General features: G+C 49.0%; 1 protein-coding gene across 11 annotated transcripts in view; it reads right to left on the bottom strand.

Moving 5' to 3' along the window:
- sox5 (SRY-box transcription factor 5) overlaps window positions 1-12,119 on the bottom strand; it is a 154,106-nt gene that overhangs the window by 66,962 nt on the left and 75,025 nt on the right. For 5 of the 11 annotated variants that reach the window (XM_029164178.2, XM_029164184.3, XM_029164185.3 and 2 more), the window contains exon 1: window positions 4,867-5,059. The exons of 3 other annotated variants lie outside the window; for them this stretch is intronic. In XM_029164178.2, the coding sequence (XP_029020011.1) occupies window positions 4,867-4,943 (77 nt within the window). In that variant the 5' untranslated portion in view covers window positions 4,944-5,059. Of the gene's footprint in view, window positions 1-3,238; window positions 3,692-4,866; window positions 5,061-12,119 lie in introns of those variants that run through there. 3 more of the 11 variants (XM_041072070.1, XM_029164177.3, XM_029164180.3) reach the window with 3 other exon arrangements.

Raw genomic sequence — 12,119 nt, 5'->3', positions numbered from 1 at the left:
ATGCACCCTTCTCCGTCAGATCCCGTCTCCGTCAGATCCATCCATTTATCTATCTATCCCTTTAAGGTTCAACAGCTCGTGGGAAAATCTCCCTATAGAAAGAGGAAGACGAAAGCCAGAGAGAGAGAGAGAGAGAGAGCAAGGCGGAGGGTGAAAAGAGACAGACGGCGGGAGGAAAAGTGCATCCGGTGGACGGCGGCCCTGCTCCCCTGGTGTTTTGCGAGGGGGAGATGCTGCATAATGTTTATTGAGCGAGGGGACAGTGTTATTCCATTGTTGTGCCAGGCCACTATTTGTGCTGCATTTGTTAAGCAATCCATAAAGGAGTCACAACATTTGTCTCACTGTCAGCGACTTGGCCTGCCCCTGATAACCAAACACACACACACACACACACACACACACACACACACACACACACACACACACACACACACACACACACACACACACACGCACAAACCCATTCTCTCACATAAATGACAACACACAGATATTCACACACACTCCCAGCTGGCCCCTTTCTTTCGTCCCGCACTTTGAAAGTCTCCCACCTCGGCCCAAATGGTCTCCTTCTTTTTCCTCGCACTCCTCCCCCCATCTCAACCCCACTCTTTCTCTCGCTCCCTCACTACCTGGAAAGACAGAGGTTTCATTGTAGCGCCCTGGGAGGGAGCTACAAGCCTCTAACACTGTCTCCCATTGTAGATTGGAGGGGTGGTTGACAGTGTGTGTGTGTGTGTGTGTGACGGATGGATGGCTGAAGAAAGAGAAAGAGAGGAAGGGATGGAGAAAGAAAGAGGGATGTGAAGTGTGAAAGCTGAAATCCTGGAAGAACTCACACATGGATGCATGCCGCCAGACTTCTCCTGCTCTTGTTGACAATGCAATACCTCCACCTGACCTCTGACCCCTCCCTTGTGACCTCGAGTCATATGACTAGACTCTTGTTAGCCTGGAGGAATACCTCCGCGTGCCTCCCTCTGTTCTCCTCACACACACTTTCTCTCTCTCGCGCTCTTATTTTCCACTCGCTTGAAACACCATCCATAAACAACAACAACTAATATCCCCCTCCTCTCTACTGGCTATCAGAGAGGGAAGGCCGGCTGCTCCGGGTTGGGAGGTCGTGGATGCAGAGGGTTGGAGGGGTGAGCTGGTGTGCTGTGAGAGGGGAGGAAGTGGGGGTTGGGTTTTAGCATTCTCCTCTGGTATTTTTCTGTCTGTCGTTTCTTTCTTTCCTTTTCTTTTCTTTTTGCCCCCCCCCCCTTCACTCCGTGGATGGAGACACGGTTATCAAGGCTCTCTGGGGACGGACAATATGGCCCAGACAATGGCCTCCAGTCCGAGATGGTGGTGGTGGGGGACAGAGAGAGAGAGAGAGAGAGAGAGAGAGAAAGGGGGAGACAGGGAGGCCGGGACAGGGCCACAGGGGAAGACAGAGGCAGAATAGCGCATTAGTTTGCAGAGCACGGACACTCTACTCAATTACTCTACTCTGTCGCTCTCTCTCCTTAGACACACACAGTCTCTCGTTCCTCACTCACACACACACACACACACACACACACACACACACACACACACACACACACCACTTTAATCTCACCCTTTTAAATGAAGTACAGCGACACTTAAACTGGAAGCAGCGCTGCTCACTTAAAATGGAAACAAGTTTTTATAATCAGCCATGAGAGTTTGAGAATTTCTGAAATTCTGAATTTCTGCCGAATAAGTCCTCCGTTAATCAAATAAACACAAACAGAAGGCGGCGGACGACTTGCTCACATTTAGCAAAGGTGGTATAAAATATGTCACAATTAAAAACAATAAAATCAATTCTTTCAACTTTAAAGTATTAGATATATAGAGATTTTATTAATAAGCTTCTAAAGTACCTTTTTTATATTCTACATATCACAAAATTGGATGATTAACATTGACAGTGTTTGCATTTAAATGTAAGCAGCATTAAATAGTGGAGCTCATTGAACTACATGCTTCTGATTGGGTTCATCTGTAATGCATTACTTCTTATATAAGTGTTTAATTTTTTAAAGTCAAGTAAACAATAAAAGTTACTGTGACAGTGTCAAAGGGCAGCAAACAAGTACAGAATAAGACTAAATGTCCTTTTAGCTCTTAGAATAAATCACATTTGCAAATAAAAAAAAGGTTTGATTCAGTGAAATCTTCAGGTTGCTGATTCTGCTCTCATCGCTGATTGCGACACAGAAAGTAAAGTCAGAGTGTAGCAGAGTGTGTTCTGATTAAACTGTTCACTTTAAGTGTTGACACATCTACTGATGACCCCTCCCTCCCAACGCACTGACACACACACACACACACACACACACACACACACACACACACACACACACACACACACACACACACAAACGAACCAGCGGGGACAAATGGAGGGGTGTGAAAATCCACCACTGCTTTAACACCACATACGCAGAGACTTCTCCCCCCCCCCCCCCCCCTCCCCTCCTCCTCCCCAGCCCCAACATTTCCCCACCTACCCCACACACCCCCCCATCTCAATCCTCCTGCCCATCGGCGGGGAATCTGTCACTCTGACCACATCATCATCATCATCTCCATCCACTGCCGCGGCGCCGTTCCCCGGCCGCTTCCTCTGTGTTCTGGTCGCTTTGGCTTTCGCCGCGTTTTCTCTCCGTCTATATTTCTGCTCTGTTTGTGTGAACAGATGAGTGTTAGCGAAGGCAGTCTGTTTCCACTATTTTCAGCTTAGGCTGGGAATTTCTGACACACAGCCGACTCCCGGAGAAGTAAAGAATAGTTCATTTCAAGGAATGGACGCAATTAAAAACACAATATAAAATATAAGAAGTGGCCAAATATTAAAGCAATGAAGTGTATTTTTAAAACCTTCACAAGAGGAGACTTGTGTTGGATAAAATCAAAGATTCAAATCTTCTTAGATCCTTCAAATATACTAAACAAAAAAGAATAATTCAAATGTCAGTAATTATTTCTCACATCGACACAAAAGAGGCAACTCCTCTAAAACTCTGCAAAACTCCTCTTCTCCTTCAGCTATTTTCAATGTAAAGAAGTCAGATTGTACAACTGTGCGATTTAAAAAAAAAAAAAAAAACTAAAAAGAAAAAAAAGGGGAAGAGGTGCTGAGAAGGAAATGAAGAGGAAGTTAATGAGAAAATGAAGAAGAAGAAGAAGCACGAGCGGCGGAGGCGAAGCGGACACTTACAGAGACGCAGGAACCGAGAGCATCGCGACCATCAAGGCTGGAGCGCACACACACTGGCAAGTCACACACACTCAGCTCCGCCGAGAGACTAGCGCACAGCACACACACACACACACACACACACACACATGCATGCACGCACGCACGCACACACACACGGAATGGAAGATACCCCTCGCTTGTTCACACACATGGCCAGAGCCACAGTGATGGAGTGCATTACTGAAAAGCAAGACTTTTAAGTGCTCTCCTCCTAAGTCATTGTAATCCCCGCATTTATCTCCATACATTCTGCTTTTCTGTGTAATCCCTTAAATTTTTAATTCCTCCTAGCTGTTGTTATCTTTTTTTTCTCCCTCTTCCCTCAACCACTTTGCCGGATTCAGCGGTTTATTAAAAACACATTTTTTGCCACATCTAAATGTGTTTTTAATTCAAGCCATCCCTGACTCAAGCCCCCCCCCCCCCCCAACAACTACCACCACCACCGCGAGCCCACCCAGTTTATATCGGAACAAAAGATTAGTTTCATCGGGCAAAACAGAGCGCTACTTTAACGTCATGAAAGTCAAGCGGGTGAGAGTGTGTGTGTGTGTGTGGCGTATTATAACATAATCTGCCTCTGACAGCATTAGCATCAAACAAGGGTTATTCCACAGGCAGACGGCACTTGTGTTGACAGCGTTTGGGGGGGGGGGGGTGAGACAGGGGGCAAGGTTGGAGGGATCGCACCTCTAAATGAAGCAGGGCCACATAAACATCAGAGGAGCACGATGAGATTACCATTAGCACAAGGCAGGGGGGGAACAACAGCACGCTGGCTGACAGTGGGATTATAGAGTGTTTGCCTCAATGAGAAGTGTAAACACGTGAACGTCCGACTCAGGAGAACGCTCCTGTTTTATTATTCTCTGCGTAAGTTAGGACTTTTTTTAACGCAGCGTTTTTTGAGAAAAAAAGACGCAAGAATAGCTGAGCTGGTAATGCAGAAGTAAATAAAGTTGTGGTGAGTGGTGGATGATGAGAGGATCACACATTCTGGCTGTGACACACACACACACACACACACACACACACACACACACACACACACACACACACACACACACACACACACACACACACACATCTTTCTCTAAGTGTCTCTTGTTTCTCTCACACACGTACGCGCTCACTTCAGCACAGTTTCTGCAGTTTGCCCATGAATGAACGCAACTTCAGTCAGCGGGGAGAGAGGGAGGTGGGAAAGGCAAACACACAAATGCACAGACACACACACACACACACACACACGCAACACCTGCTTTCCCCAGTTTTGCATATTGTATCTGGTCCGAAAGCGCAGGAGTCAATAATCTACTCTCCTTTACCGAACTCGGCCGACTTGCTGAGACACTTCGCGCGCGCACACACAGAAACACACGAGCGCAGACCTCCTTTCACGCACCACGCACGCACGCACACACACACACACACACCGCTCCACTTTATACCGCTCTCCTCTCCGCCCGTCTCTGTCCCGTCCTCGGTCTCTGTCATCTGGACGTGAATGTGTGTGTTTGGAGTGTGCGTGCCCCGAGCGCCCGCATGTGTGTGTGTGTGTGTGTGAGGGAGAAAGCGGCACGTACCTGTTACACTCCTGAGGTAGCTCAGGCTCAGTGAGCATGCTGGAGTAAGGGTCCGTCTCCCTCGACAACAACAACATAAAACAGTCCCACAAAGCTCAGATGAACAAGGTTAGTCTCCCCAAAACAAGACGGGATAGAAGTGATCCTTCAACCTCTCAAACACACTGCTTGTTCTCTTTCTCTCTCTCTCTCTCTCTCTCTCTCTCTACTCGCAGCCTCACACCCTCCCTCTCGCTGCCTCTGTCCCTCCTCTTCTCCCTCCCTCGCTGTAAGCTGTGAGATCTAGGCTCAGCCCTTAAAGGGCCAGCAGCAGAGCCGCGGTCCCCGTCGCCGGCTGGGGCGTGCGTGAGCGCAGAGGAGGCGCCGCTCGGCCGCAGCGCTCACCGCTGCCGTCAGCGTCAAACGCACGGCAGTGCTGCCCCCTTCCTCGAGCGCCCCTCTCTCTCTCCCTCAACCAGGGTCTCATCCAGCTGCTGTTGTGGATTGTTAATTGCTGCTAAAATATCAAACAGTAGTAAAACTCCAAGAGTGAACTCAGAAAGTGCAAAGGAAATACTTGACTAACTGCTGCGATGCATCTGTGATAATTAGACGACTCAAATGTCCTCAAATACGACGTGGACTTTCAGATTTACCTCTGAGTCTCACGTCGGCGCCGTTTTAATTACATCACCCTAATGTTCCGCTGCAACAGTTTAATGGCATCCGATTGAAGATTAGTGGCACCAGCTGTTATTGCAATAGGCCAACTCCTCCTACTCACATAACACTAGCGGATTTAAAAAAAACAACAACAAGAAAAAAAAACACCTGTTAATTTGCATTTCCTTTGGCCGAATTTCTAAAAATACGAAGACAATCTGCGAAGCATTTGGACGGAAACCTGCACTCGGCTGCGTAAACGAGTGGGAACTGGGGCGAGGGACGAGTGGACGGCTGGATGGGGCGAAAGCCTCGTGCCCTCACCTCCATTACATCACGTGGCGAAACCTGTCCCTTTTTAACATATCGAGCATCCGTCACCGTCACATTAAAGCCCCGGCTCTTCTGCGCGCTTTAGACGACGGAAACGGCGCGGTGGACGTGAAACGAGGCTCGCTGTCACATACTTGGGGAGGAACTCTCCCCGGAGCTGCTGAACGAGCTGTGCCGTGCATAACGGTAATAATAGAGACACACTTTATTGATCTCCTTGAGGAAATAGATGTTGGGACGCTGCCAGGCGGTCGGTGATGGAGCCACTACAAGAGTTGGGCCCGTCGTCAAGGACAGGAAGCCGGGAGTCAAACCACGATCAGCTGATCCGCAACCTCCGCAGGAGTTTCCACGGGCCTGGTGCAATTTGCAGGTTATGATTCTACGTTAAAGAGGTTGATAGTAATATCTGCGCTGTTTGTTTTAATACAGCAGGAGAGATGGGATAGAGGAGCCTCTTCCCCCCTTGGTTTTGACGCAGCCAGCGTCAGACATTTGACTGCGCGACATGAAACGCTTTGGTTACGCGGCGACAGCTGAACACTTCCAGCGGAACATATGCCGCCTCTCGCTAGCACGCGCGAGCGGGCGCGGGAGAGACGCGACGCGACGCGACCGGAGCCTCCGTCGATCTCAGGTGCGCCCGCGTGCGTGCGTACGTGCGCGCGCCGCCTCCAGCCCCTTAGCGCTGTCACTCACTATTAAGGGTGTGTGGTCTACATGTCACACACACGGCCAATCCAGCCATTGTTCTGGGGAGCGCGGAGTTAAGCGGAGCTGACAGACTGCCACTTCTGGGCTACTTTAACACACAGCCCGCCCGCGCACACGCACGCGCACACACACACGCACACACACACACAAGAGCGATCTACCTACTGTAGACAACACACTCGCAGTGAGAAGACACAGACGCACAAACACAAGTCAAACAAAATTAGATTGTGTGAGTGTTTCTCAGCAGATGGATACTGTCAAGTTGTCACGATTTGGCACTTGTTTAATTTGTCTCAAGACGTTTTTTTTTTGGTGGATGCTATAAAAAAAAAGTCATACCTGACTTTGGGAAACAGTCTTTTATAACAGTGCTTCAAAATGGGAGTGAGAACGGCTCGAGTTCGAGCAAAGATGATAAAGTCACAGAGGGCACCTATACAAAAACAAAAGGAAAGTTTTAACTTTCATGCAAGAGTCAGAAACCTGTGAAACGTTACACTGGTGTCTGCTCTGATCTGGACTCTTCACTCAAATACTTCAATCAACCATTCAAGGCCTCGGTCTCAGCATCGGACGTCTGAAGCAACAGTTAACTGTGGCGATTGGAGCGATGTCGCGCACTCCAAAGCATCTAGCATGCAACACGGTGTCCACCGTGAATCCACGCGCTCAGACAAGGCGCACCTCCTTGCACCCCTGCCCTCGGCCGAACGGGCGCGATATGAAAATGTCAGTGTCAACAACAATCAGCCGCATCAGCCCTCTATTTATCTAATCTAATTCGCGGTCAAACGGAGTGAATACACTGGGAGAGCGAAATCTAATCACGTTCCCCCGGCTAAATTGAGCCCCGATTGGAAGCGGCATCTCTCCTTGACCCCGTAAACAGCTGCAAAACCAATGATAACCTAATTTGTGCATTACAGAAACTTAATCTCTTCACTGTGCGGCTCAAATCGGTCAACAGAATGCAGGCGGAGCCTCCGCTGCATACGCGAAGACCGTGCGTGTCATACTTTAAACAGCTGGTCATGTCATTAGCATTGTAACAATGGATATGACTAATAGTGGCTTTCAGAGTCGGCTACTACCATAACTTCAGCTATGAATAATTCCCACTTGACAATAGAATATATATTAAACAGATGCAACAGAGATGCAAATGCACTAGAGGGAATGGGCATTAGTATTTTTCAGGTCAGCGTTTCTGGAAGGAAAGACAGGGGAAACAACTTGCAGCACTGAGCGTGTCCCAGACTAACCAGCGTCGCCGTGGAATATGAAGGAACGGGGCCGCGGGAGCACGGCGACGAGAAAAAAGAGAGGGAGGGGAATAAACGAGGTTGTTAATTGACTCGTAGGCTCACGTAGCTGAGTTTGAAGGGAGAGCGGGGGGTAGTGGCGACGCGGGACAGAGGAAGAAGGTATCACCGGAGCCACACATGAGGACGTGGAGATTTATGTTTAAAAAAAAAGCACAGTCATTCACAAACAGAGAGCGTGCACATGCAACACACACACACAGTCCATTACAATGAAACCATTGATGGGAGGCCCCTGAGTCGAGACCCTAACAGCTGTAGTGCATTAGGGCCTGACCATGATCAGGGGCAGGGAGAGACCAGCAGGAAACAATCCAAATGCCCGGACACACACACACACACACACACACACACACACACACACACACACACACACACACACACACACACACACACACACACACACACACAGGGGACAATGTAGCAAATCAGTAGTTATGGACCTAAGAGGGTTTTCTGTGGAGGAGCAAGATCACATCTAGAAAATGACATAGTTTGCATTTAAATTGCAGGGAAATGAGCGCGCCGGGGCTTTGTTGAAAACTGCTGCGGCGTGTGACGAGCCCGCCTCAAAGTTTGGCGACGTTTCTTTTCGATTTTCAGCAGTCACAGCGGGACGGGAAGCGGTCAGACGCAGAGTCACGAGGCGAGCGACGGACACAGATAAATCGATGAGCCGGCCGATGCGAGGGACGGAGGGCAGAGGATAATCAGGCCTTCGTGACCACAGCTCACGTCCTCACACACGATGAAGGCCCTTCATGTGACAGCTCTCGTTCACGCCGGAAAACAGTTCAAGTGTCACTCGCTCGGGCTTTGGGGGCTTTATCTTCATCAGCAGATGTTAACACGAGGAACAGGCCGGTTGGAGATGGGAGGTGAACAGTCTCCTCGGCCCTCAGGATCAGCCGCCACTCGCTGACTGTTCTAACCTTGGCTCTCACAGCAGCCGTAATGCAGGCGTTTATGACACAACAATGAAATAAAAGCCGCGTGAAACACTTGACTAGAGTCAGACGCATCAAACAATAAGGGTTTTTAATGAATTCACCCACATCGTACGTTTCCTGACGCTGCCCTATCGCGTATCAAATTCTACAGGACAGCTTTTTTTTTTAAATATCAGATACGATCAACAATCTGGAGCAGTTGTGACGCGAGCGCTCCTTTTCCTCCCCGCCTCTGTCTCGGTAAAGAGCTGGCGTATCAATGCCTCGGCCGCCTCTCGTCTCGCTCTCCCGGGCGAGGAGGAGCGAGGCGCGGGCCGCGCTGGAGTGGTGCAAGCCCCTGTGAAGTGGCTTTATCGTGGGGAGACACGTGCGGGCGGAGGACCCCCATCTGAAGGCTGAGTGGCGGGCGGGAGAAGCCATTAAGATAGAGCCGCTATCTCTCGCTGCCAGGGCCCCTCTTAATGCAGGCGTGGGGCTCGGGCCACTCTCGTTTGCACACACACACACACAGACACACACACACACACACACGCACACACACACACACACACACACACACACACACACACACGCTCCCCTTGTGGTACCTGCGCTGACATTTGGTGACATGGGTGTGGACACGAGCGCGTTTACCTACACATACGTGCACCCCCCCACACCCCCCTCTCTGCTTCTGTGTGTCTTGTCTTCAGTAGCTCGCCTCCCGTCAGACCATCAATCTGTCCTTGCTGGCTGAGAGGAACCATCAGATAACGGGGCAGGTAGACGGGGAGAGACCAGAAGGCAGGTGAACAAATTGCTCTCTCTGAGCAGCAAAGTACAGCGGCGCCATGTAAAGTAAAGTAGAGAATCTGCTTCCTGGCAGACGCAGGACGCAGTATTCGCCGTGATGTCAGAAAAACAAGCCGGACCTTTTTTACTTGAGTGTCCATCCACAGTATACAGCTGTCTCATGATAATGGTTTCACACTGGACATAGGCCAGTGTGTGTGTGTATGTGTGTGTGTGTGTGTGTGTGTGTGTGTGTGTGTGTGTGTGTGTGTGTGTGTGTGTGTGTGTGTGTGTGTGTGTGTGTGTGTGTGCTGCACCTAAGCTGTGTTTCTGCCGCCGCTTTAAACACCGTACTGTAAACAAAGCTGTGTTCCTCCCCAACAATGGCCGTCGCGGGAAAAAATTAATTAACGATCTGTAGTCTTTGTGCGAATCTTAACTCATTCCCTAATTAGCCGGATTTCTTCCGCGACTCCTTGAAAACATCAAGTCAGTTAATTACGGCGTAGGGAAAATAGACTCTTTTTCTGGTGTCACTTATTTATTAGTAATCTTTGGCGCTGCAAGAGCGTGAGCGGTGGCGGTGGACAATGCAAGGAGAGAATGAAAGGGAGTCTGTGTCACAGTGGGTTAATGAAACACTAGCCCGGCAAGATAAATGTAAAAAAAAAAAAAAAAAAAAAGTGAATGATTTACAAAAAATGACCGGTCCAGGCGACTTAAACACACACGTGCACACAAAAACGAGTATACAAGTGTTTACATGCATCCAGGCAATCGCACCAACTAGATAAGTGCGTACATCACAGACAATGGGGACTTTTCCTTGAACTCTTCCCCTTTAATTAACCGCAAACTGAAGGCTCCGGCTAAAAAACGGCGTGCTGAGAGAAAAGAATGGAAAATCAGTGATTCAAGGAAAAGCTAAACATAAAGAGATGAAGGCTGAGGCTACAATGGCGGGAGGAGACGGTATACGCGCGAGGCACCGTGCGATGAGGCCGGTCAGAGCGCTTAGACGGGCTTCAGGCTTTCTTTGACTCGTTTCCCAAATGTGCCGTAAAGGTCAAAGGTCGTGCAGACCAGCCCAAAGGGACGCAGTCACAGTGTTTTAAAGTGACAATGAGATGCTTTTCCCACTCCGGTACAATGACAAGTGGACAAGAAGAACAAACCACCACCGCCACCGAGAGATGGACAACACTATAATAGCAGTCAACAAGGCCCGGAAAGGGTGAAGGAGGTGAAGCTCCACCAAAGAGGTCAACTAGGCTTCAGGGCTTTGACAGTGACACTCAGCGGTGGATGAGAGGTGGAGGGGCCTCAGCTGGCGAAGACCGTGCTTTCAGGGCCGAAGCCCAGGAACCAGCGTTGCAGGAAGCAACTCAAATCAAAATGTCCGCCAGTTGAAAAACAGAGTCTGAACTATTATGCAAATCTATAAAAATGCTAATATACCAAGTGCAGTTGGCCACAGACGGCGTTCACAACCTCTCCTCACTCAGTGAAAACATCCATCCTTTGGAGGCAAGTCTTTCTCCCCCAGCCAGAAGTAACTGGACAAAGTTAAAGCTGACTTTTCCATCTCAATCTGTGTCAGAGATGGGAACAGTTAAATGTGAGCATACAGCAGATTATCACTCTGAGACTCTGAGCTTTGTTTTTATCCCCAGGAGCTTATGTTCTCGCTCTACCTCCTCATCTGCCTATTCCTCCACCGCCTCCTTCGTTTGCTATCGTTCTCTCTCTCTCTCTCTCTCTTTCTCGCTTGTTTGATTCTTTCTTTCTTTCCTTTCCATCTCCTGCACCCGACCCCCCCCCCCTCAACCAACCCCAAAGCTGTCAGGATGTTGCCTCCTTTGGTCTGAGGCTGAATGGGGGGATTTGGCACCGTTCCCCTCTCCCTTGCTTTGCGCGCTGCAGCACATTTTTGTTTTTTTTATTTATTCCTTCTTTTTTTTAAGAGCACACACGTTTGTGCAACCAAATCTCCGCACTTTGTGCTTCTCCACGTCAAGGCACGAGCTCAACCCTGGATTGATGCGCCCTGGCAAGCCAACACCTTCCCTCCCTCCCCTCCATGCGCTGGCTCTGGGGGAGAAGGGGAACGATGATGGAGAGAGAGAGAGAGAGCAGAGGCGAAAGAAAGAGGGAGAGCCTTAGAAAATCTGGGGTGGAGAGGAAATGATTTTGTGATTTTCTACACAGGCTTTGTGGTCTTGGAAGACTGTTTATATGTGTGATTTAAGTCCATTGGTAAGAACAAGAGGAGAGGAGATTGTGCTATCCACTGCCTGAGGGCCGTGCTGAGCCTATATATTTAAGCCCCCACTGTTCCTTCCTTAACAATGACGCCTACTAGTTTTAATTTAATTCTGTCATTTTTTTTACTAAATAATCCACTTCCATTTTCTATGTCACAGCTGGAGAAATGAATCTAATCTTATCACATAGCAGACTGGGTGTGAGGTTTGACGCTTAAGAGTTTTTCTTTTGCGATTTCTTTTTCTTTTTTTTC

Source organism: Betta splendens, chromosome 9 (genome assembly GCF_900634795.4).
Source record: "Betta splendens chromosome 9, fBetSpl5.4, whole genome shotgun sequence".
NCBI classification, from domain to species: Eukaryota; Metazoa; Chordata; class Actinopteri; order Anabantiformes; family Osphronemidae; genus Betta; species Betta splendens.
This window is presented reverse-complemented; position numbering and strand designations above follow the sequence as displayed.